General features: G+C 34.7%; 1 protein-coding gene across 3 annotated transcripts in view; it reads right to left on the bottom strand.

The window, feature by feature from the left end:
- Positions 1 to 27,612, bottom strand: part of LOC103714926 (putative DUF21 domain-containing protein At3g13070, chloroplastic) — a 56,275-nt gene that overhangs the window by 16,784 nt on the left and 11,879 nt on the right. For all 3 annotated transcript variants that reach the window (XR_005512191.1, XR_003387128.2, XM_008802395.4), the window contains exons 2-12: positions 25,390 to 25,487; positions 25,175 to 25,268; positions 20,751 to 20,833; positions 20,514 to 20,612; positions 14,231 to 14,312; positions 11,864 to 12,003; positions 11,699 to 11,777; positions 11,496 to 11,559; positions 11,089 to 11,180; positions 8,135 to 8,200; positions 2,735 to 2,851 (exon numbers count right to left, since the gene is read on the bottom strand). Coding sequence is in view for 1 of the 3 variants with exons in the window: in XM_008802395.4 (XP_008800617.3) it covers positions 2,735 to 2,851; positions 8,135 to 8,200; positions 11,089 to 11,180; positions 11,496 to 11,559; positions 11,699 to 11,777; positions 11,864 to 12,003; positions 14,231 to 14,312; positions 20,514 to 20,612; positions 20,751 to 20,833; positions 25,175 to 25,268; positions 25,390 to 25,487 (1,014 nt within the window). In the remaining 2 variants the exon portion in view is untranslated. The remainder of the gene's footprint in view (positions 1 to 2,734; positions 2,852 to 8,134; positions 8,201 to 11,088; positions 11,181 to 11,495; positions 11,560 to 11,698; positions 11,778 to 11,863; positions 12,004 to 14,230; positions 14,313 to 20,513; positions 20,613 to 20,750; positions 20,834 to 25,174; positions 25,269 to 25,389; positions 25,488 to 27,612) is intronic.

Raw genomic sequence — 27,612 nt, 5'->3', positions numbered from 1 at the left:
ATCAGCACACGAATCTCGTTAGGACAATTTCGGCACGTAGCAACCTCACCGGAATTTCCGGCTAAGTGTTGCTTCAACCTGGTTACCCCTCCTCCCTTGAAAACCTTGTCGCAAAACTTGCATTGAAACTGGTGTCGTTGCCCCTCACTTCCAAGTCTTCGCCCATAAGACCAGCCAATATCACGCTTTGCAGGGTTCGTTTTTCTTGATGGCTCCAATTCTATCATAAAAGGACAACTTATCAAAAAATTAAGCTAATAAAGTAAATTTTTGCATTATCTTATTATTTAAGTAATTTATAAACTATTTTTTTTAAGTAAATTATTAACAAAATTAATGAAATAATATAGGATAAAAAAACCGCACCTTAAATAGTCTCCGCTGGATTTTTTGGGCAGGACCTCCTCCTCGCTATCTCTCAAATCTTTCCGTCTCCGCACCTTAAATAGAACCTCTCAAGTCTCAACCTCAAATTGTTTGGGAAAGAAGTGAGCCTCGTTCGGTTTTTATAACCGAACGAGAGGCTTAAGATCGTGCTGTTAATCCCAGATTAACAGAAAATCCCAGCTTAAGATCGTTGATTCGGTACGGAAAGAAGTGGCCGGTCGGCCACTTCCTTGTTTTTTAATGGGAAGGAGTGGCCTCCGGCCACTCCTTTTCCCATTAAAAAAGGAAAAAAGCTGTGGCCTGTCGGCCACAGCAATTTTTTTTTTTTTTTTAAGAAGTGGCCGGTTGGACACTTCCTTCTTAAAACCACGCGCGACGCGTGGTTTTTGAAACCACGCGCCGCGGTGGTTTTTGGAACCACAGCGCCTCGCTGTGGTTCCCAAAAAAAAAAAAAAAAAGTGAAAGAAGTGGCCCGTGGGCCACTTCTCCCTTAAAACCACGCGCCGCGCGTGGTTTTTGAAACCACAGCGCGAAGCGCTGTGGTTTCTTAAAAAAAAAAAAACACCCGTACCGGCCGGTTTCAAAAACATCCGTACCGGCCGGTTCGCAGATGAAAACCGGATATTCCGGTTTTCATCTGTCTCCGGTACCGGTCAAGCACCGGACCGGTTTGTACCGGCCCGTACCGGCCGGTACGGACCGGTACGGCTTTCCTTGATCCATATAGTCATGAATAGGGATGTTCACAGGCCTGACCTGAGGTCATCCTGGCCTGAAATTTTACATTGCTTCAACTAGGGCTTCAAACCTGGCTTATCCAGTAATAGAATGTGCTATGCTGGGTCAAGCCATGACAACCTACTAAAGATTGTTTGCAAGCTTTTTATGCACATGATCTTTTCCAATCTATACTATATATTGAACGCACTCTTGGAAGGCATCTGTCAGATGTTGAATTGACTCCATCTCATCAGTCAGTCATGTGAGAAAGGAAACAGGGTGTCTTAGTAAGAAAAAAGAAAAAAAAGAATTCTAGCATTTTATGAAACAGAGATTCTCAAAGGGATATTAACTGATTGTTTCCTCTACCTATAAGGAATGAGGGGCTCACTGCTCTTCCAGCCATTCTATATTCTTCTGAGGCCCATGCTTTTATTTTGAAGTTTCCATATTTATCCAGATCGCTTTCATATTTTCTTTTACATTTCCCTCCTTGAGCTGTGCTTCTCACCTCACTCATGTAAGTACAATCTTCTTTTAGATAAACAGCCGACCCCAATAGTTGGGCAAAGGCTAAATAATTGTGGTTATTTTAATTAAATACGCCTTTCATTATTCTCTAGCGATTGAAAGAAAGAAAGAAACACCTACTAAACAGAGATCATTTATCAAACTTAGTTTAAGAAATCATGATTGATGGATTAACTGCCATTCATCAAATTTTCCTTTGTCTTAGATAAATAATGTGTTCACACATGTCTGATACTAGTGTATGACAAAGTAACCCCATTAATGCCATTCAAGCAATAAGATTGCTGATACAGAAAGGATAAATTTGTAACTTGCAAGTTCCAAAACTTTAGCCTCACTTGCCACCATCATTTTTTGGGCTTGTTTTTAATCCTAATATTTTGCTATTATAATATAAGACTAAGGGTGAGCCGTGGCACAACAACAAGGCTATTCCATTATGATATGGAGGTCATAGGTTCGAAACACAAAAACAACCTCTCTGCACCCGGAGATAAGGCCGCGTACATTTAATCCTCCCCATACCCCACTTCTCGTGCACTGGGCTGCCCTTTATAAGCTAAGATAAAACTAGCATTTCAGTAGTTGACTAGTGGTTTCCATTAAAAGCATGAGTCAGAGGAAAAATAAAAAACCTTCAATAAATAATAAAAAACAGAAAATGAGCAGAAATATTTTCAGTCTGAAGAATTTAAAAATCAATAAGCAAAGAAAGAGACGAATAAAAGTTTGACCTGATGAAACAATAGTTTTACACTCCACCTATTGAAACCAAGATTCGCCGTCTCAGTACTGAACCTCATACCAGTGCCACACTAGCACTATGTCGGCACAGTACGACATGGAGTCTTTTCAGCATACCGAATGTCGGTACGCCGCCTATGTTGGGTATCAATACCGAACTGATACAGTACGGTACGCCCTGTACCGCCTGGTTCAGGCCGCTACGTTGAACCATGATTTAAACAAAAAGATTTCAAGAATCTAAGATATGGAAGAACAACAATTGTTAGTATTCAAGTAAAAGGAAGACTAACATTGTCCACAAATGAAAGAAAAAGGAAGAATTTCATAATCAGACCAAAATAAAACATACCTCAGGTATTTTGATATTTAATTCTTCAGAAAGCTGGTCAATTGAAGTATTTGCATCAACATCAAATGTTCCATCTTCTTGCATCACTATATGACCAGTTTTTTTCTGGATCTCTTCCTGCAGGATAACCAATATACATATGAAACGAACATTAATAATGAACAGATGTCATGTTTAGGCGGATAAATTTTTTAAAGTGACCAATGCAACAAATACCAGAACATGCAAAGATATGTAACATGCATCGAACATCTGCAATCATGTTGACATAATAAGGTAAACAGACATGTTGATCTTGATATTCAACATTGGCAAAACAAAATGCAACAGAAGGATGAATGACGACACCACCAATACACAAGGTTTCATTGCCTAACTTTGAAAAAACAGCTTAAAAACAAACTTTCAACAGAATCATGTCCCAATAGGCAGCTACTGAAGTTATTCAAATTTTTAGTTAAATGGACGATGTTAAAAAAGAAAAGAAAAGAAAAGAAATTTATGCTATTCCGTCAGTAGATAAATGTTTTGAAGAAACTAGGCACAGGCGGGTAGTTATAGGGGTAAAAAATGGTCAACAGTAACATCTAGACAGGCAGTTGAGATTAAGGAGCCCAAACTTCTCTTTTGCTTGATTTTTACCTTCTGGTCTCCTTTTTCTTTGCTTTCTCTACTTCTCAATAGATACAAGAAACTCCAAAGGAATTCATCCTTGCTACTAATAACAACAACCATAGGGATGCAACAAACAGCAACAAAATTTGCCCTTGCCAAGTACCAACGACAACTCTTGTTGTCATAGGAATCAAAGAAGGGAGGATGAGGAAAAAGATAAGAAGAAAGTACAAAGAAAGAGTAGGAAGAGGAGAGAGAAATGATGAAGGAAACAGAAAAACTTTAGGCTGTGCAAAATCCCATTAACATTGGTCCTCACCACCACAAATCCCTCCATCACTTACCAGCTCTCTGTTGCCCCTCCCTCCCTCTCTCACCCGCAAACCCAACCCACCAAGATCCTCTCTATTCTACCAGAAATGCCCCTAACGCCAAGGTTTTTTTATTTAGGATGTGTACGGTGCATAGGCACCCAGCCATCCACATGATAATTAGGCCCAAGATAAGCTACCTAAATTGCAGGGAAAGAACTTAGGAATGCAGCATGTAACTTGAAAAGATTATTGCCTATTGTTTGCTTTGGTTTACTGCCTCCACATTTCCAATAGGTAGATCCGTTAAGTTTTTGCAATCAATACTTCAATTGATCTATTTTATGACAATTGTAGGCATGCTTGACATTATTTATGGATGTCACATCTTATATTGAACCTTTTGCCATCAACCATTAGTTTATTTTATGAATTGTATTGAATGCTAATGTTTTGCCCCACTGACTTTTATATTCTTTGCTGAATACGTAAATGTAAGAGCAAGGTCCTTGGTCTTAAATCTTCATGCGCGTGTTCTTGAACCAGAATGGCCTAACCCAAGGCCCAACCTATGCCCCTATCACCTGGACAATATATATAATGCAACCAACAAAATAAGTCATCACTCAACTATATATGTGACATATATAAGTGATGCAACACTGGAGCGGCGGATGCAAACTAGGTGTCACATGGGATCAAATACGATGTCGAGCAACAACAATAAAACATTCAAAAGAGAAACCATGGTGAATTATAAAATTGAAATGGATCATGTATTAAACAGCTTTCCTACACATTAGATATTGTTGCACAAAACAGAATTAAACAACAAAGTAGGCTCTTTACTTTAAATAATAATCAGCCAAAATTATGATTCTGCCACCGCATGCAATATAACTAGCATAACTTGTCTTTTAAGAACAAAATTTTGAACTTCAAGTTCAAAAAACAAGATTTTCTTTTGTCACAACCCAAGAAGGGAATACTGTTTATTTGTAGACCTATGGTAAGAGGACAAGCCTTGCCGCAACAATAAGGCTGCTCCATTGTGACTTGGAACACGAAAAGAGCCTCTCTATATGCAAGGGTAAGGCCATGTATATCCAAACCTCCCCAGGCCCCGCAATGTTGGGAGCCTCATGCACTAGAACACCCTTTCTTTTTTCTTTTTCTTTTTAGATGTGTAGGAGATTGTGACCAAGCAACGATTTTGCTCGGTCCTTGGTGGGAGCCTCACACAATGGGAGACCCTCTCTTCTTTCTGTAGACTTATGTAGGAGTTTGAGATCAAGCAACAGTTTTGCTTTGTCCTTCTCCAATAAATGGTTGGAATTTTGGAACCAATTTTAGGTCTCAATTCCATTTAGTAATGTAAGCTCCATATAGAGAGGATAGGCCTATATCCTTAAGAAGAGCAGCAGAACATATAATCTTTGAGCATATTGATGGTTATAGCAGTATCAGTTGATAGGTGGTGATCTTGATCTTTGATTTTTGTAGTCTTCATTTATTGCAAGGTCTTATTTTCTAATTGTCCTTCAAGAATATTAGCAATGTTTCCTCTTCTTAATTGTTAACCTAAAGTTTGATCCAAGGTCCGCCGTACCGGTACCGGTCGGCGTACCGGTGGCCGGCCGGACCGGTATGGTACCGGTCCGGTCCGGTACGTACCGGCAAGTACCGGTCCCGTACCGGCCGGTACGCGGTGGTTTCAAAAACCACAGCGCGCGGCGCTGTGGTTCTAAAAAAAAAAAATCGTACCGGTGCGAACCGGCCGGTACGCACCCGTACCGGCCTGTTCGGATAAAAAACCGGAAAATACCGGTTTTTTATCCGTTCCGGTACCGGTCCACGGCCGGACCGGTACGTACCGGCCCGTACCGGCCGGTACGGGCCGGTACGGCATTCCATGGTTTGATCTATTATTGTTGCTTATGTAACATATACATCATTATGAAAATATTAACCCATTCAAAGTACTTCGAATTTGTGATTTATCTGTAAGAGAAAATATTAATGGAAGAATTGTTCTACTTTATATCTCCAACCAGGGGATACATGGCATAACATACCGTACTAATTCGGTACCGGTATTCGGTATAGGTGGAGTACCGAATGTCGGCACGCCAAAAAGACCCCGTACCATATTGTACCAAGTACCAACACAGTGCTAGTATGGCACCAGTATGGGGTCTAGTACCGAGACGGTGAACATTGCTCCAAAGCTATAACATGTCCTCAAAATCTAGGCCACAGGGTGCTCTAAATGGAATGCTGTTGAAGAGGACTTTGAGATGTGGATAATGAAGAATATTGACTGCACCACCAACAAAAAGAATCATTATTTGGGTTTTTTCAAAGTATTTTATACTTTTGATGGCTGGAAAAAGGTATGTCCATCGACTATCTTATGATATGCATCATTTGTCTATAAATAGGAAGCAAACAAGATATAGAACCTTTCTTATTGTTGTATTCATTAATACTCCCTGCAGGGAGTGAATAAATAAACAGGGAATTTACAATTGTTTCGGTAATATCAATACAAACGTGCACATGTCCGGCCAGCACGGACAATTTGGTTTTTAGAAATGGAAATCAGGAAATGTTATCCCACTCTTGAGAATTGCATTCTAGAGAATCCTCAAGAATGATTGATTTTAATTCCTATGTTTGAATAAGTCCAAATCTAGAGAATTAAGCAAGCCTGGTAACATATAATGTAATATATTATTATTATTATTAGTAACATATTGACATTAATAATACTAACAACAATATTATACATCAAACTAGTATAACTAATATTGGTAATAAGCTCATATAACTTATAACTATATAAAATATATAATTATGTTAATGCAATATACACTAATATTGCTAATTAATACTATAAATATAGTAATGTTCATATTAATCTTAACAATACAATAATACTAATATTAGTATTATTATAATGATTACAAAAATAATGAAAATACAAAAAATACAATATATAATATGACAATATAAATAAAATACTACAATAGCTAAAACTTATCATAACATCATAATTATAATAATATCTTTATTTCAATAGAATATTAATCATGTTTAAATACCAATCATAATGTTAATAATTTAATATTAAAAGTGATATCGATAATATAATATCATATTATGAATACTAATCATACTAGCGTTAATATAATATTCTAACATCAATATAGATACTACTAATATTAATATCATTTTAATGATTACAAATATAATTCAAATATAAATAGCAGTATATACAATACAAAATGAAAAAATAATGTTATATTAAAAATTAAATGTAAATATTACTTCTAACATTAATACTATTATAGTGACTATAAAAACATAAATTTATAACTAATATATTCCATCATATAAAAACATGGATACAATGTCAAAATAATTATGACCATATGAATAATTTAAAATCATATTAAGAAACAAATGATAATTTTATTCTATAAATATAATTAAATAATATAATATATAATATAGTATATTACGGTATTATAATATTATTAACAAGATATTCTAAAAATACAATATTAACAATAGAATCATAATAATAATATCATATCATTAAAAAAAACTATACCAATAACAGATAATAGAAACCCTTAGTAATTATCTGCAATTGTTATTTAGATTGCATATCACCACCACACTTTTTCCATGTCCACGATGAAATATTCTTGAGATCAGCATGCTTCTTTATGATTTCATTTTCCAATTTCTATCTTTTGATTTAGATATTTTTTGACATCTATTTGATTTTCACCCATTTTAATCTCAGTTTACGGCTTCTGTCCTTGCTGGAAATATCAACTATCTAATTTTGAATGCAACAAGTGTTTTCATCCGAACATCAGCCATCATTTTATGCATGAGAGTAAAATCATAATGGCATAAAGTCAATGAGCCCCACTACAACTGGAGACATGTCAATCTCAGCCATCACAAATTCCCCAGGTCCTAGTAAGTAAGAAGTTCCTATTTCTAAAAATGCAGTTCTGACAAGATGCATAGATAAGCCAACTTTGAAGACAAATATGCTATGGGATCCAGTCAAAGGATTTTTTGTCAAAGAAGATGCCGATCAGATAAGTTAACAGCATATTCTTTGCTGTAAACTTCCAATGGATGACAACCTAGCATACACATAACCTTTCAATGAAATTAAAAAACTGTGCACTTAAGAAACAATTGCAGCTTTCTTCATTAATGATATTGTTTGTAATTTAATTAATTCAAACAATAGACATGAAATTATCTATATGAATTAACATCTGAAAGGAACTAGATTATACAACTGTATTATGTATGAAACTGACAATTTAAGCATATAGGGAAGAAAAGGATGTATCAAGTTATCATAAAGAAAGTTGAACGAACAGCTTTCAACTAAAACGTAAAAGAAACACTACATAAAGATGCTTCAAAATAGTTTTCATACCTTCGAGTCATTCTCATCAAAGATTTCACCGACAATTTCCTCAACAACATCTTCCAAAGTCACAATCTATTGCATCAGAGTAAAATAAATTAAATTACAAAGAAGACAAGTGTCAGTATTATAGCCATGAGAGATGTTCGGTAGATTACTGCTGAGTAAAAAACAGCTTCTATTTCAAGAAATATGACTGACTGAGCATCAGAAAGAGTACTCATATTTGGAGTTCAAGATGATTTTTGTTTCATTTTTTAGAATTATAATTGGTAAACCTTTTATTGCACACGTTCTAATGAGACCCCACAAACTAGAATAGAGAATATGTGGAGACATACTACAATCATTTCCTAAGAAGGTCTATTGAAAAAGAAGCACCCCCAAATTGCAAAATCATCTACAACTCAAAATGAATTCCAAGCATCTCTTGCAAGCTTAAAATTGGAAGTTCACCCATCTTTTCCCTCCTAATAGAGATAGATATGCCAAACCAACTTAAAAGATCATCAAAAACAGATAAAGTTAATTAACTCGAGAACAAGTACCCCACTATTTGACATGTCTGCAATGTCAAGACTCAAGAGTATGTCATTCTGAAATAAAAACATCTAGCCAGCCCAAATGTTACTTGGACATATGACACAGGTATTAATCCAACACAGACTCTTCAAAATCAAATACGGGACATGTTTTTATCTTATATATGTAAGTGATGTATGCATATAATGAATAATGAGCTAGATCCATGCTCCTTGAATTCAGAAAAAGTTGATAAGATGGTTGCCAATTGTTATGTCAAAACTAAAAAGTTCAAGTAGAAGCCCTAACAAAAGACAAGTAATGAAGGCAATAATAATTTGATCATAAGAAATGTCAAGGAGTATCTTGAAATATCCCAAGCATGGTCTACCATACCACCACGTACTGTCTGGTATAGGGAGTACCAAGGTACGCGGTACCAACTGTACCGACGTATCGGTGGGCATCGGTACCGGTACGGTACCAAACCAAACCGAGCCGAACCGGTACGGTATCGATGGGGCTAAAAGCCAAAAAAAATTTGGAGCCAGCACGGACCGGTCGGTACGGGCTGGTACGCGCCGATACCGGCCGGTACGCGCCGATACCGGCCGGTACGGGCCGGTACCGAAATATGTAGCTGTACCGTACCGGTAGGATCCGGTACCGGTATGTACCGGCGGATACCGATCCGTACCGACCGGTACGGCAGACCATGGGGAGTACTATACCATATCAAGAGGGAACCAATACGAAACTCAAGTTGTACTGAGATGTACCAAGATGTATATCGACCTGTACCGAGACGTACTAGGATAAAATTGAGAAACATGATTAAAGGACTATTTTCATATAGGATACATACTAGATACATACCATACCATACCGACCGTATTACTTCGGTAAGGTACCGATACGGTACACAGTATCGAGATTGCAAACCTTGGTCCCAACTCTCAAGTGTCCAGAACTTCCAAAAAAATGAAGCTTTGGAGTGTCCATGTGACACTACACCTAAAGCAATCTATGACCTATTAATATTTATTAGTTAAAACATATTGTATAACAAAATTTGGATCAACATCTATTCAATCTATGATCTAAAGCAATCAAGGTTCACCGTGCCACCCCAAATTGCCTAGTTTGGGGCATCCTGGACCATACCAGGGGTACCGACAGGGTTCCGCCCCTTCGTTCGAGGTACCGGTGAGGATAGGGGAGAGAGAGAACAAGGAAGAGAGAGGGAGAGGGAGGCAGATAGTCAGAGGAGACAAGCAGAGGGCCATAAAGGGATGGGGAGGGACATGGAGGGGCAGAGGTCACTTAATTTCTTCAAAATAAAAACAAAGGCCCCACTTCAGGACAAAGGCCCCCCTTCGGGACCCCTGTTTCAAACAAAATAGAGGAACCGAAGGGCGGAGCCCTTCCTCCGCCCTGCCTGACCCTCCACCGGCCTCCTTCAACCATCCGCCTCCCTCCCTCTCTCTCCTTCCCTCCCTCTCCCTCTCCCTCCCTCCCCCCTCTCTCTCTTTTCCTCTCTCGTCTCCCTCTCCCCCGCCCTCTCTACTGTCGGTATAAGACTGATATAGAATGGCACAGGGGCGTACCAAACTATGCCGCTGGGCAACAGGTACAGGCCCTAATACCGGCACGACGATCCTTGAGTCAACATATCGCCGAGAGACTATTCATGTGGATTTTCAGTTCTTAAAGTTAGTGCAGATGCAAACTAATGATTGACAGGATAGAGTAAGAAAAAATAATTAAAAATTAAAAATTTAAAACAAATAAACATCGGAGAACTTATTGTAATAAATATACAGTACATGACTTCAAAAAATGAAGCCAAGAAATATGTTGAGAAGCAATATAAATCCTTTAAAGAATTTAAGCAACTAACAATCACAAATATTTGTTTCTATGGAATGATAGCATGCAAAACATTATTGTTATAATTGAAGCCACCAAATCTAAGTTGTTTCATCTGAATCCATAAGTTTCAAATGAAAAGCTCGTTTATATCCAATATAAGCTAATACATCTTAATTTTTTTCTTTTTGGTGAAAATATACTTATTGATTTTAGCAGGCTGAATAACTGAAACTATGCAAGGTGAAATGCTTCGGCCCCACAACATAGTAGTGATCAAAGTAGAAAGGCTAATATGCTGCTGGCCTTTATTTTACACCATTAAGAAAATTTGGTGATCAAATAATCAAAGCCACCAAAAGTGTGATAAGAAGACGACAATAAAATCCCACAATCTAAAAGCTGAAGGATGACAAAGTACTTTTCTTTTCTTCTTTTTTTTTTTTTTTTTTTTTTGCAAACATTGGAAGAAATGACTCTATAAGGCATTAAAGAGAAAGCAATAGATGCAGCTCCTGGTGCTGATAACCTTACTACAATGTGAAGAGAGAACATCTAGGATACAAACATACACCAACAGTTCCACCATATTCGTTCAGAACTACAGCCATGTGAACCTTCCTTACGCGAAACTCTCTAAGCAGGTTCCACACAGACATTGAATCTGCAGTGCCAACAAGAACCGATCCATTGAAATTATCCAAAAAAAAAAAAAATACTGTACAATAATAATTCTATGTAACCTGAAACAAGAATTAAAAGGCCAGAAAGTTAAAAGTTCCTCAATTACATTTCAGGAAAAAAGCGAAGGAAGGATTAACAATCATCAGATGGTTTCTAGGGTAAGGAAAAAATATTATAATACCAGTAGTTACGACTGAAATTTAAAGCCTACAAAATACAAAGACAGATTGCTAAAAGTTATTTTAATGCATCATCCATAACCTCCATTTAAATTATCACTATCTTTTTAAATTACCAGGAACGAAATATGTAGGCATATGCGCAATCTCTTTCACGGTTGTCTCTTTCAGCTTTTCAACCTTCAAAAGAAAAAAAGAAAAAAAAAAGAGTACCCACCTAAGGAAAGGGAAGTCACAAGTATAGATGTAGTAACAACATTCTTCCATAGAAGCAACAGAAAAACAGGCAGACAAATTAAAAGACTGGCTTGAAGCAAACCTTTTCAACGCATTCTAGCATGTCCATGGCGTAGGCAATGCCTACAATATTATCTATACGCTCCTCAAAAACAGGTACCCTGACATTGTGCAACTAAGCTTACAAATTACAATCACAACTTAGAAATATATAACTTAGATAATAACATTTGGATGTATACCATACCTAGAATATTGGTGAGTCTCCCATAGCTTTTGAAAATCAACAAGTTTTGCACTTGCATCAATTGCAACTACATCTACCAGAGGTGTCATCACCTCTCTGACATGTGTATCTTTTATCTCTAAAACATTTTCAATCATATCCTGCAAAGGATTATTTTATAAAGAATTTCAGTCAACATTTTCTTCTTCGACATAAAATACATGGTTCACTAAATCAAGACTGTACAAATGTGCCAAAAACGCATCCTTGTATATGCCCGAATTTTTTTCTTCTTTTCTTTTTGTTGTGGTTTGGGTGTGTGTTGGGTTTTTTTTTTTTGGGGGGGGGGGGGATGAATCTTTTCTATTACTATCTTGAAATACGCAGAAAATTCAAAAATATACCTATACCATTAGAGCAGGCATCTTTCGGCAAAATTAAGATTTAGCAGCTTTCATGAGGTTAAGACATGTAAATTTTGACTCAGCTAAAACATTCACTCAGTTTTTCTGTAATGCAGAAAAGACTAAATCACATGTAGAGAAAAAGAAGTCTTCATTTTGTGCATATACACATGGCTCATAACAAATGCAGATTATAGCATTAGGCATGTGTGTTATCATTTTAAGCCTTTTACTCGATAGTAAAAGCAATGCTACCTCTCTTATGGTAAGTAAAATGGCATTTAAAAGAAGTTGATTTGAGTTCATTATCTCGAGTTCATTATCTCAGCTTTAGAGTAATTCTTGAGAGAGCAAAACAGGGAGGATACATAATAACCGAGGATAGTGCTCTAACTTGCTTTCACAATACCCTTCAACAGTCTCTCTAGTCTCTACCCTCCTCTCCTCAATGCTTTTTGAAAGGACCAAAACGTGAGTGAAGAAAATGGATTTACAAAAACTTGTCTCTGATCTGATTCATACTGTCCATCAATTTCCATATTTCAGCCCTCTTTTCACATACTCTCTACCTAGGATTGAGGCAAGAGCACAGGAGGACATGGACATGGTTAATGTTACATCAGTGGGGTATAGTTTTTAGGGACTCAAGGCACATTGACAAAAATATCCCTCTACTCAATAGAAAAGTGCCATCTGCTAGAGGTGCAAATGTGCATCACTAAGGGAAGATTCTCGGCAAAGTTTTTTCCTCTAGTTGCTGAAAATAACTGAGGATAGAAAGTTCTAAGTAATGAATCATGAAGCTAGACAACACCTTACGACAAGTGGGACTGCATATAAGCCAACTAATTGTGTTGGCTCTATACATAGTGGTCTTTTGTACAGTTGGTCGTAAGTTCCTTGGTGATTGGATGATGTATATGTTTTTAGGTTTATTGCCCATAATGGAATACCCCTGCAGGCTTTAAGCTCATCGCGTTAACGATATCATATGAGGTAAGAACATGGTATGCCATACCGTACCTAACCGGACGGTACGAGGCGTACCATACCTACCGGTTCGGTACCGGTACTGGTGGCGTACCGACCCTCGGTATGCCAAAAAAATTTTATACCGTACCGTACCGATACTATGCCAGTGTGGCACCGGTACGAGGTCCGGCACCGGTACGGCAAACCTTGGGTAAGAACTGTAAGCAAAACAAATTTCTACTTGATAAAATCTATGAACGGTTTTCTTAGCATTTTGTTAGACCGAAAAAATATAAAACATTAGTTTAGAACAAATCAAAGTGGTTTCCACAACGATATGACTTTGCTTTTGTATTAATTTGCATTACTTATATTGAAGCTCCTCGTTGTAAAACCTAAATTGTCTGGTTACAGAACTATTTATTGGCTTCATAATTCCGATCTTTTAGGCTCAGGTTTCAGATTTAAATGCATAACCGATAACAGTCTTTCGGGTTTCAGCTTCACTTTCCATCTTGTGAGGTAAGTCATGGATATTTGCTTTCTCTGTTAATGTCATTAAGTTAATTGGTCAAAAAGGATCCTCCTATTTGTAGGACTGAAGCATAAAATAACACCATATCTAAGCTAGGTCCATAAAAAAACTGGTTTCGCCAATTATAGGAATTTTTCTGCCAAATGCATGATTAGTGAAAGACTTCCCCCAAGAGACCCAGCATAGAGTTGAGACAATGCAATTTATCATTCTCAAACTGCACAAACTGCAATTTATTATTATCAAACCGAAGTAATCTGTCTATATCAAAGAACTTAATGGAGAAAAACTGTTCTTTATAATATGAAACTGTTTCAGCATCAATATTTCCATTATAAAAACAGTACACTAGAGTGAATACATGAAATTCAAAACTAAACAATATTTTTTGTCATTAATTGGACCTTAAAATAACTAAAAGGCCAAAGGAGTATATATTAATAACTATCAAAAATATTGGTCCAATAATGTTATCACCTGCTCTTCTTCCTCTATTGCTCCACAATCCTCTGCTCCTCTCAGCATTAACTTCAGCTCATCTTCAGTCACATATGGTTCCCTACAACAACAAATAAGTATCATGAGAGATAGCAAAAGAAAATTATTAGCTCAATGCAAGAAATTTATAAATAATGATTCAAGCCAGGATGACAAGGCAATTAAAATCAAATACATCCAAAGCTTTCCATCTTTCAAAACTGAAAATCAAATTGCTAAAATATTAAAGCTAAAGGAGCACTACAAAATTGTATGGGAAGAATGGATGGGAAAAACTTCTTTGCATCTTGAAGTTTCATGGGTGTTGTTCTCTAATATCATGTAAGCATCTACATTTCAGTGATGTCTGTCCGCACTAGGAAGTTTACCTAAAAGGATAAATGTTATATGACTGGTAAAAACAAGAGCTTATTGGCTGAAGAATGGCATTATTAACTCATAGAAGCATTCGCTTGCGTGGCTGGTGACATGAGCATCTTGCTGGTCGTGGGATCTCTAGTGTTCTCAGAAATCACTTATACTTCCTCTTCTATCAAGATTTTTCTGGAGGCAAATTCTCCCAAAGTAATCGTCAAAAGAGAAACTTGCTTCATCCTTATGCGTAAAGAATACCACACTTCTAACACAGCGCTGACCACCAAGGTTGGAAAATGCTTATAGTAAGAAAAAAGTACACTCATCTCCTTGATCTGGAATCTAAATCTCTCATGATATAGCCAACAATGCAAGAAACAACTTTGTTTAAAAAGCCGCATGCTTCAGCAACTTCCTTGTCGGTTAGGCTACTTCTAGCAATCCTTTTAAACCTCTCCCTAGCCCTTGACCAACAATCTCCTGTTACAAGATCTAGCTTAGATGCCACATCTGAAACAACATAAAGAAAGAGTTTTTTGGTCACACCAAATGTCCTTCTGAACTCACCCAGTTACCAGTTTGCAACTTTCAAACTAATATTGTCTTCAAATCTCACTTCTTTAATACTGGTCCAAAACTTCCACAAAGTAAAAAGCACACCTGCCACAATGACCTTCTCTAGTTATCCATAACCCAAGGATTCCATTCACAATTTCAACCAACATCCCTTGACCTTTTGCAGAAGAACTAAAACTCCAATTAGCAAGTTAATGTATTGCTTAACCTCATCTTTCTTTCTCCCACTTTACCACAAATCTCTTTAGATGCTTCTCAACTATGCCCACAATGGAAGCAAGGGCCAAAATAGACAGGTAAAACCTACAAAATTCCTTTCAACACTTGTTTACTCTATTAAAAACAAGAGTTCACCTACAACCTTATCCACCACTTACAAGTAGAGTTGATCATGGGTTGGGCCTCGGGCCTAGACTCTATTCATTTTTAGTCATGCTTCGGGCCAGGCCTATTTAAAATTTGACCTTTTCTATGCCCAAGCCATGCCCATGACCGGCTCTAGTTATGAGTAATCTCGCCCTTCCAATTCACTAGGAGAATATATCTAATTCCTAACTTACCCATCTTCCATCCTCAAAGACCAAAAAGCACCTCTAATCCATCCAAGTATAGACTATCCCAAATTAATCATAAGAAACGAAGTAAAATTATTTAAATCTCACAATAAACCCTGATACCCACTCAGCATGATTGAGAAAATATTTTTAACATGCTTCTTCGATTTTTCTAAAATCTAAATAAAAAAGAAGGGATTGTGACCTACATGTGAAAATTCTCTTCTCCAAATGTACCTAACTTAGTAATAATATCGATAACTAGAATGAGAAGAGGGTGAAGTGGAAACAATCACTCCAAGGAGTTTAGAACACCCTTTATGAACTTCTTACTAAGAATTGAAATTTCGCTATATGCTTCTTCAAAATGCATCCACATATCCACAAAATAAAATCCACTACCCATGCGATATAGCACTTCTGGTTCACAATGTCATTGACCTCTTCCACATCCCAAGTTCCTTTCTCTTGTCTTTTGCATTGATCCACTCATAAATGGTTAAAAAAATAGATAAAATAGCTGATGGATAAAATAGAAAAGGCAAAATTAAGGCTTTAAGTTTTGTCCAAAACCAATCCTCTTCAATTGAAATGAAACAATTACAGGCAAGATCAAACTAAAACTGATCCTTGGTTTGGCTTTTAGTCTGTTTCAACAATTTTAGTCAGTTTTGGTTAGTTGGTTTAGGCCCTGTTTGGGGGAGCTGTTGGCAGTAGAGCTGTTGGAAGTAGAGCTGTTGGAAGTAGAGCTGTCTGAAGTAGAGCTGTTATAAAAAGCTGTTTGCTGTTTGGTAACTACATTCGTAAAGTGCTGTGGTACTTTGTTTTGTGTTTGGTAAATAAACTGAGAAAGTACTTTTATATGACAAAATTACCATAAAGGACATTGCATAGTATTATACAACACAACATAATAAAACATAACATAAATTAATACATAAATATACGATATAGTATAATATTATTGTAATATAAAATAATATTATGTTAATATAGCATAATAGTAATATAATTATTAGAGTAAATTAATATTTGATAATATAACATAATATTAAATTATTTAACATAACATATTAATGTATTATGATATAATGTAATATATATTATATTTATAATATAATACAATAATAAAAGTATAAAATATTATAATTATTAGTATAAATTAATTTCTCATAATATAACATAATATTAAATTATTTAAAATAACATATTAATGTATTATAATGTAATGTAATATAATACAATATTTATAGTATAATACAATAATAAAGGTATAAAATATTATAATTAATATTATAAATTAATTTTTCATAATATAACATAATATTAAATTATTTAAAATAACATATTAATGTATTATAATGTAATGTAATATCATACAATATTTATAGTATAATACAATAATAAAGGTATAAAATATTATAATTATTAGTATAAATTAATTTTCCATAATATAACATAATATTAAATTATTTAACATACCATATTAATGTATTATGATATAATATAATATGATATTATATTTATGGTATAATACAAAAATAAAGGTATAAAATATTATAATTATTAGTATAAATTAATTTTTCATAATATAACATAATATTAAATTATTTAACATAACATATTAATGTATTATGATATAATATAATATGATATTATATTTATAGTTTAATACAAAAATAAAGGTATAAAATATTATAATTAATATTATAAACTTAATTTTTCATAATATACCATAATATTAAATTATTTAAAATAACATATTAATGTATTATAATGTAATGTAATATAATACAATATTTATAGTATAATACAATAATAAAGGTATAAAATATTATAATTATTAGTATAAATTAATTTTCCATAATATAACATAATATTAAATTATTTAACATAACATATTAATGTATTATGATATAATATAATATGATATTATATTTATAGTATAATACAAAATAAAGGTATAAAATATTATAATTATTAGTATAAATTAATTTTTCATAATATAATATAATATTAAATTATTTAATATAACATATTAATGTATTATGATATAATATAATATGATATTATATTTATAGTATAATACAAAAATAAAGATATAAAATATTATAATTATTAGTATAAAATAATTTTCCATAATAATTTTCCATAATTTTTCATAAAATAATTTTCCGCGGTCCAGGGGCTCTTCTTCATGGTCCACGCTCGAGGAGGACCTCAGCGTGGGCCGCGAGGTTGATGAAAAAAAAAACAATAGATTGATTTTGGAAGGTATAGAAAAGGATTAAAAATTTTTTTCTTCTAAAATGTGGTTCAAGAGATGTATACAAAAATTGAAAAGAAAAATACTTTTTCTTACGGAAGGGAGTTTGACGGCTTGGGTTCTTGGCTCCAGCAGATTTTTAGGTTTATACAGGGATAAACTATGTAATTATGTTATTTTAATATGGGCATTTTTGTCAAAAATATAGCTTTCCGAAAAAGCTGAAACAGCTTCCTCCCAAAAGCTCCAAATTGGAGCTTCCTCCCAAAAGCTATTTTCAGCTTCCCGCAAAAGCTGAAACAGCTTTTTGAAAAATTTACCAAACATAGTTTTTCATCTAAAAGCACTTTCTGGCCCTCCAAAAGCTCCCCCAAACAGGGCCTTAAACTTTTTGGCCAAAAATTAACAGCACATTTTAGTAGCATTTACAACAATTTTAGAGTATTTCTTTCTTTATTTAAGCACATAGGCTCTGTAGTATCAATTTCCAAAGTTTTTTTCTTTCTTTTTGTTGAGTTAAAAAAAGAGTTAGACAATAAATTTAACCCTTAACAAGCCAAGGCATCAAAAAAAACTGTTGTTAGAGCTGAAAAAGGATCAAAGATAGATCGGATATATTTATATCCATATTTGTATCCATATTTTTCAATGAATACAAATACGGATATGGATATTAAGCAGATATTAAAATTAATATCCATATTTGATCTAGCATACAAATTGGATATTAAGCATATCCATATGAGTAGATAAGGATACAAGTCGAATATTAGTTATATCCATATTTTTTCTATCCAAATATGGACATAAGTCGGATATTATTTGAATACAAATCAGACTTTTAGCCGAACTTAATAATAAAAATAATATTAATTATATAATCATAAAGGGTGGTAATATAATTCACTATGCAGATTGCATGCGACAAGATAACTAAAGATTAAAGATGGTCATTAAAACCCGCATGGAGACCGACCTAGACAAGAGTCCAAGCTATTGGTCCAACTGGACTTGTACTAAAATATTAAAAATAAAATTATTTATAATAAATATATAATATAAAATATTAATTATTTTGTTATTAGGTATTGTCATTAATCTTTAAATATATCATAAATAAATATAATCATAAATTATCTATTTTTTTAGAGAGCTCATAAAAAATATATAAATTATATATAGCATTACATAGAAATTACTTATATTTCTAAATATTTTTAGCAATAAAGTTTTGAAAATATCTAAAAATATTTTTTACTTTTTTAAAAGAAAAAATTATTGAAAATAATAATTAAAATACAATATATCACACATGAATTGGTTATTTAATGATCTGAAAACTTTTCAATAAGTAAAATAACCACCCACAGATATTGGCAGCAACATTATGGTTTGGTGGTTCGGTTTTTTGGTGCTTGCCTTTTAACCGCAACATCTCTATTTCGAATCTTAGGATTTACCTATTATTCTAGAGAATAATATTTTTTAGTTGGATGGACTTTTTACTAGATATATGAAAAAAGAATTGGTATCCATATCCATAAAAAAATTATAAATAAATATCTAAATTTGGATCCAGATCCAATCGAATACTATAATTTTCCTTTGAATCTGATCCATGACATCTTACAGAAATACCATCTTTTTGATATTAAAAAATTGCACTCTATAACTAAATGCTTTTTATCAAGTAGCCTTTTAAACTCAAACATATGGGCAAAAATACTCAAATTCAATGTATTTGCAGGTCCTACTAAGTGGAATATAATGAATTTTCAGAATTAAAAGTAGTAGAATTGCTAATTCCACAAAAAAGGTCTTTTCTTCATGAGGTATAGATAGCAATTCTCATTTATCTGTTAGAGAATCAGCCATGGATCAATTTCTCTTTAATTTTTAAGAATTAAGTATAATCATAATTCTAGGTTTTCATGTTGCTTTTCCCAAAACACAATTTAGAGCTATGGGCATGCCAATTAGATTGAGTGGGGTACATGTATGAAAAAAAAAAACTTACACAATTATATGCTAGATTAACTTTAGTCCAAAACTACAAAAATTACACAAATATAGAACCTATAAATGATACACAATACTCTTAAACATCATGTAATAACTTTTCTTGACTTCTTTGTTTTAATCTATTTTTCATTTTTTAAACTTTTCTTGACCTTTTTTCCAGAAATTCCAAAACTTAAAAAGTGTTGAAGCCACCGAAACTGTCAAAATTGAAATTCCATAAACTTGCTGAAATCAAAACTGAAAGCCAACTTTCAGACCTTGTTAAAATTCTTATACATGGTTATATTAAGAAAATTCCTATAAGGTACAAGCATCTAGCATATACCCTTTCACTTCAAAGACCACAAAACAAACAATTGTGCACTTTATATGTAAGCTGAAAAAAAGAAATTTATCATTAAAACTTCTTCAACATATATAACAACATTTTTGAAGTCAAAATGATTGAGAGAAAAATAAGATAATGAATGGTGTTCCATATGCAACCCACCTTCTACCTTTCAGACCTAGCATCTTCAGCATTCCCATAGAAAGAAAAGTAGCAACTCTTCCCACAGGATATAGCACCAAGGAAAGCCATGCAACTGGCCTGTTCTAGTCATATAACATGCAGTTTTCATCAAAAGTTTTCCATTTTCAATTGAAAGAATTGAAAATATTGCACAAGAAAGGCATGTAAATCAACTCTAAGAACATGTCGCTTTTATTTCTTTTCCAGAAAATTCACCTTACGACAACTCTAGCTACCTCTGTGGCATTGTGAACAGCAACACTTTTTGGAGTAATTTCCGTTAGTAACAATATAGCAACCTGAAAAAATTTAGTTGTGTAGATACTAGATATATTAGTTTGCTTCCCTTTTCTCCTTCAAAATAACAATGAAAAAAAGTTAACTCGACAATTCATATTAATTTCAAGCAAGCGTTATGAATGCACGCACGAGAGGCATGTTTTATCGAAAAATTATTAGTAACAATCAAGATTTCAAGCGCTGGCCCATACCAGTCCTCACTAGGCCAGTACAAGCACCAAGCACAGATCAGCACAGCATGCATTAGTTATATCTTAAAATATTTTTAAGCAAACAAATGGTAATAGCAACACTTTTTGGAGTAGTTCCTGTTAGTAACAACTTACCCACCTGAAGAATTTAGATGTGTAGCTATATTAGGTTATTTCCCTTTTCTCCTTCAAAATAACAATATAAAAAAAAAGTTAACTCAAGAATTCATATTAATTCCACGCAAGCGTTATTATTAGTAAAGATCAACGTTTCGAGTGTTGGCCCATGCCCGTCCTTGCTAGGCCAGTACCGGTTCCTATCACAGAGCAGCATCGCACATCTTAATTTTCTTTTAAAATATTTTTTAAATAAACAAAGGGTACTAAGTCCTTTTTGATTTTTTTATTCTATACGGTATGGCGTGCCCATTGAAACTGGAACTTAAATTGTTCGTTATATTTCACCTAAATGATTTTCAGCTATTAGTACACAGCACAGCATGTTCTAATTTACCCATCCCAAGTTAGAGTTTGGAAAATATTCAGCTAAGCAACCATAACTGTCAAGTCTTGTCCCAACTATTTGTGGTTAGCTTTATTGCTTGTCATTTTCCAAGTAATCCTATTTAGTGCTCTCTTTGATGTTATTTCAAGCTTTTCCATATCTTTATTCACAACTTCTATCCATGTTACCTTAAGGCTTCCCATCCTTTTCTAGACCCTTCAACAAAAATTAAAGTACCCCTTAGAACAGTCAGCAAAGCAAAGTGAACATAATTTTGTTGTTATTTTTCAGTATCTCATACATGCATACACATTAACATTGACCTTAACCTTAACCAACACGTCTAATCCCAATATTACGGATCAAATTACATTTTATCAACATATAAGAACTTTCTCAGCTATTTCAATATTCTACGAATTAGTTTCAAATTCTTAGGCATGGAATCTATGGAAAAAAGACCCATCATTAACCTATAAAAAGTAGTTTCAACAAAAACAAATTTATTTCCCATAAGATTTGAACTCATGGCCGTGAAGCAACTATCTAAGATTCCTTGACTTGGAAATAACTGAAAGAAAGGGGGAAAAGACAAATTGTTATACACATAAAATGGGTTTACCTCCTCATGGTAGCAAGTGCCACCCGCATGCATGAACAGTGATCATGGGACCCATGCATGGGATGTGCCCCTCATGACTGCACACAAATTCATGAGGGTGCACATCACATGCCCACGCCCCACGATCACTGTCTGCATGCGGTTGCACTCGCCACCGATGTGAGGAAAACCCTACCTTATATATTGAGAACTATTTATACAAAGAATCTTGTTTACATGAAAAAAGTTTATATTTGATGAAATTTAAGCAAGGATAGATTTGAACCTCAAGCATAATTATACAGTGGCGGTTATTCAATAAAGTCTTCGCATAACAAAGTTTTGGTCCCCAGTATAAGACAAGGTTTCAATGTACTGCAGTGAAGGGATCTTACCAATCATGTACCCGCAGAGTATGCCCCCATATCTATTCATGGTTGGCTGATACAAGGTGGTCTAACATTGCAAATATGACAGCATATACAGGACTACAGGGCAATACATACCAGTGATACCACAGTACCCCTGATTATCTGAATCTTACTATATCTATAGCTCCTTGATAATAAGAGGCAGCTACAGTCATTGCAAGCATGAAAAATGTCATATGACTATGGCAGAAATCCATTTCTGCACCTTCAAAAATAGCCTGAAGCACATAGGAATCATAAGAATTGCATGCTCTAAAATGTGCTATCACTAGTTGTTATGATTTTCGAAATACGCACTATGACTTGACTAGGAGCTCATACACGATCAAGATATAATGGTGTATTTTAAAGGATATGAGAGTATATATTGGTTCAAATATTTATAATTATCGATTTGTAAATATAATCAGCCAAAATTTTAATTATAATAGTTTATTTACAGTACCCAATTGCCAACTTCGACTAGTGCGTCTTCATATTTTTTAAATAGCTGAAGAATGGTTAATTTTTTTTAATATTGATTAGGTAAGTGAATAATAGAAAGAAATTATATTATGGGTATTGACGAAATTTTTAGGGCCTGTTTGGTTGCCAGATGATCTTATTGGCCTAATAAGATCCTCAGGCAAAGGGTCCCTATCAAGGTCGGAGGAACCAGTACCGAGTACCGTACCAGTTCTCTGGCAACACGAGTGGGTACGGGCCATGTCGGGTTCATACCAATAAAGGAAAAGGCCGGAGCCGGAGAAGGAGAAGAGAAAAAAGAGAGAGCGGGAGAGGGAGGGAGAACAAGCGGCGGCGGATGCCAGCGGAGGGCCGCAGGGGCCGGCGGAGGCCGCAGAGGGGCGGCCGCAACTAAAAAATTTGAGATTTTTAAAGTGAAGTCGGTAAATCGCTTACCATCCCTCCCCCGCTCAATCTCTCTTTCTCTTCTTCTTCTCCGGCTCCGGCAGCGAGCCGTTTTCAATGGCTGAATCGTACCGGTGGCACTGAACCGTACCTGTGAGCCACCGGTACGGCTCAAAATGGGCAGAACTGGCCGGTTCCGCTCGATTCCGCATTCCTTGGTCTCTATGTTAAAAACACAGTAGAGTGGGTGTTTCGAACAGTGAACTGGAGAGTTTCTAACATACCGGAGAAGCCAACTAGTTAATCCCAATTTTCTAGCATTACGATAAATCACATGAAAATGGAAACTATTATCGTGAAAAATGGATTACTTGTCACTTCTTTCACAAATTCTTTGCAGCCATCTCAATGCAACATTGTTTTAGGATTACGATAAGATCTTCCAGCATCCAAACAGTAACTTAGAGTTTAAAATCTCAAAACTTTTATTTTATGTGCTAAGGACTTACTGGGATAAGATGGTGATTATAAAGTCAACTAAGCAATCAAGACGACAAGGAGATGGGTTCTCATTCAATTTTAGAGATGAAAACTATAAACAGATTTTATATTACAATCCATAATTTAGATCTGTTAATTCAATCTGATTCTAATATGCTAATCTAACTCAACTCGCTAAAGGGCATTTTGATATGGATGGTATATGTTTCGGTAGTAATTGCATTGCCATTAATAATCTCACCTAATGATGGTAGGGTGGCAATGGTTGGGTCCAATTGGTTTTGGGCCAGGTCAAGTAGGGACAACAACGAACCTTGACCCATACCTAACCCGACTCGGCCAGACATCGGGTCAAGACCTCTTGACCCATATACATCATTTCTGGTCACTCATTTGACCCTAACTTAATCTATTTTATAAGACTCAATCCCTAATAAGTATATGCTAACCTATCAAATCCAATATTTACAATTTAAAATGGTTCATTCAAAAATGATTTAAACAACTAGCATCAAGAAAAAGACTAATTACTCAAAAAAAAAAATTCTTATCCAAGATCGTTACTCAACCAAACCTAAACTATTTTGACCCAAATAGAATTCTACCCTCATGACCCAAGCCGAGTCAAAGCTTTAACCCATACTCGACTCATTTAAAGTTCAGGTCATAATAACCATACCCGACCCTAACAAAAAAAGTAGTGACCCAAACCCAATCCGAATAGGGTCGGGTCAGCTTAGGTCTTTCAGGTCGGGTCAATTTTTGACTCTCCTAGATACCCGAAAAAATAACGAAGAACCATTCGGCTATCGTTTGCATTCTGTCTTTTGATACTTCCACCCATAGCCCTTGTACAAGCATAGGGTGGGTGGGACCACCAAAACCAAAACTTGAAGAGAAGTGCTAAGGATCAAAATGGAAGAGAAAAAGCAGAGGCTCATAAGAGCATCATAAGATTTTGGGATGGGAAAGCAATTCATTTTCTGTGATTGAACTCTAAGAAGGATTCTGAGCATTATGAGAAATCCAATCTGATCTCAATACCTTCTCTTGAAAAAATAATTATGTGATTGCCTTATTTCTATTTCTTCCAAGCAATGTATGCTGGAACTGTCATAAAGCATCTTTCTCCTCAAATGAGAAGTGGGTGGAGATAGCAATTGGCAATTTGAAAAAGCCTAATAATATGATTGATCCAAAACCACACAGCGAAGGGAAAAATATTAGATATGAAATATAAACCAAGAAACGTTGGGGCATACAGTCATAACTCCTGTAGCTGCACTAACTCCAGCTTCACCGAAAATTGTAGTTGCCGCCTCTGTGACAAGTGCTGTAGCACCAATATTGACTACACTGAGTACATATCACAAAATTATATAATAAGAAACAATGGATAAGTATGAACCTAAATGATCAAAGATCCCATTATTCAAACTTAAAGATGGAAAAAATGAAATTCATAATAAATCATTACGTTGTGCCAATAAGAATGGTCGTCAAGAATCGAGTAACATCACTACGAAGCATTCTGAAGACACCATTCTCGGGCTCTTTTTCAGCCAATTCACGAACCTGATATAGAAAATAGATATACAAAGCTTTAATAAGCTTCTAGGGAAATCCAAAGCTGCAAAATTGTGCATTTAGTAGACATAATCACTTCCTCTGGCTTATATTGCAATAGTACGGAAGTACAAAATAGCAAAACAATCATTTTCTAGCTTATCAACAGAGTTCAATAAAATGCATATATCAATGAAATGAAAGGCTTCAAAGAGAGATGCTTGACCAAACTCACAAGCCATGCGATGATTGAAAGTACAGCATATATGAATCTACCTCCATATGAGCCATTCTTTGTCCAAGTTTTTCTGTTTCATTCATTTTATAAGGCGAGATCAAAAGTAACTGGACATTCTCAATGACTTTGTCTTAGCCTTTTTTTCCTTAGTATTCTTCATCCAACACAGATTTAAGATTACAATAGTTCAGTACATAAGTGAAATGAAAAGACAAGGGTATCACACAAGCACATAAACAAAATATATGGGGGAGTGATACCTAACATTAGATGATAGAAGTTATAAATAAATAAAAACTGCACATGTTGATGCAGTAAGAGTGGTTTTAACTTTTAAGAAACATGATAAAAATAACTGCTACTAGGGAATGATTGGAAAAGCCAAAGAATAACATATTTAAATCATGTCTGAGAGAACCTAAAAACACCAGAATAACATGCTTATGCATGATAAAGGACATGAAATACAAGCAGCAGGCCATGATTGTTTAACAGCTAGACAAATAAATGAATCAATATCTATGCTAGGGCCAAATAAAGGATGATACCAGAAGGCAACACAATTATTAGTGTAAACATGACAAATATATAAAAAGAATTATATATGTCTTTATAAACTTTATTATATGTCTAACTGTATCTCATCTATAGACAAGCTCATAGTCTCTCTTTTAGTTTGCAATTTGTATTATACTCTATTGTCAGTGACAGAGTATTATTCTTCACTAGACTGTAGCTCCATAAATTGAGATTTTGAGATGACATTCCTAGCTTTGTCAATCAAGGTTTGGGGTTCAAGGTCATAAAAAGTATATCTAGATGTTTAATTTTTCCAGTAATTATAAGTCTCTTGTTTAACTGAAAGTGTACCATGGGTTTACTGTAAGATGATGAGCTTATGAATTTCTATTATGTTACTCCTTATTATAATTATTTTTTTGCTATGGTATTAAGCCCTAATCTTCATGTCTAGTGAAAAGGAAACAGAGCCCCGTACCATAAGTTTTAGCAACGCAAAATATTCAAGTTCTGCTAATCCTATGAAAGCAAAAATTAGCATTAAATAGCCTTATAAGGGAATCATATAGCCATTAAGATTATGTTTTAGATTATTTAAAGTCTCATTTTGCGAAGGAACTGCATGAAAACTATATGTTTACAGAAATCCTTGGCAAATTCAAATCACCTAAGTTCACTGTCTTATCCTTCACTAGCCAGGAAAGGATTTCGATGAACAGACTGTCTTCTGTAAGGAATTTTTCCATCCCCCATGCTAGTACAATAAAATTTTATCATGCAAAATTATAGTTTTTCCTGATACTTCATTCTATTTTTCCCTCTTGATTAATTTCTTTCTTAAATTGTGTCACATTTTGAATCCCACCCATATATCAGTGTTAATCACAATATACAACATTGGCATGAATGATTCATTGGAAATTTAACTCTATTTTTATGGGCTCTTATTATTAGTGAGCCTTTTTTGGGGGGCCATTGGTATATGCAGCTTATTTGAGGGGCCCTTCATTGCAGCAGTAATCTATCAAGTTAAAATGTGGATGCCCTAATATGATAAAAGAAAAGGAGGGGGGAACGGTCTATGGTTATGCTGTGACCATGAGTTTTTCTCCTCTTATCTTTCTCTCCAATCCTCTCTGCTTTCCTCTCTATTTTCTCTTCTTTCTTTATCCTCCAAGGTTCAAATCAGAATTCATTAAAACATTATTGCTGGACTAATAAATGGACCTGGTGTCTAAACATGGTATCATAGCCGTAAACAACTTTCTCTTCTCCATTGGTGGCTGCACAGAGTCAGATTTCTTTTCTTCTGGTATCTTTCTTACTCTTTCTTCAAAGCTCTCAAGTCTGTTCGTAAGATCTTAAAGAGAGTAGAGG

Source organism: Phoenix dactylifera, chromosome 6, assembly GCF_009389715.1.
Source record: "Phoenix dactylifera cultivar Barhee BC4 chromosome 6, palm_55x_up_171113_PBpolish2nd_filt_p, whole genome shotgun sequence".
In the NCBI taxonomy this organism is placed as follows: Eukaryota; Viridiplantae; Streptophyta; class Magnoliopsida; order Arecales; family Arecaceae; genus Phoenix; species Phoenix dactylifera.
Note: the sequence above shows the minus strand (reverse complement) of the source record. Positions and strands in the feature narration are given on the sequence as shown.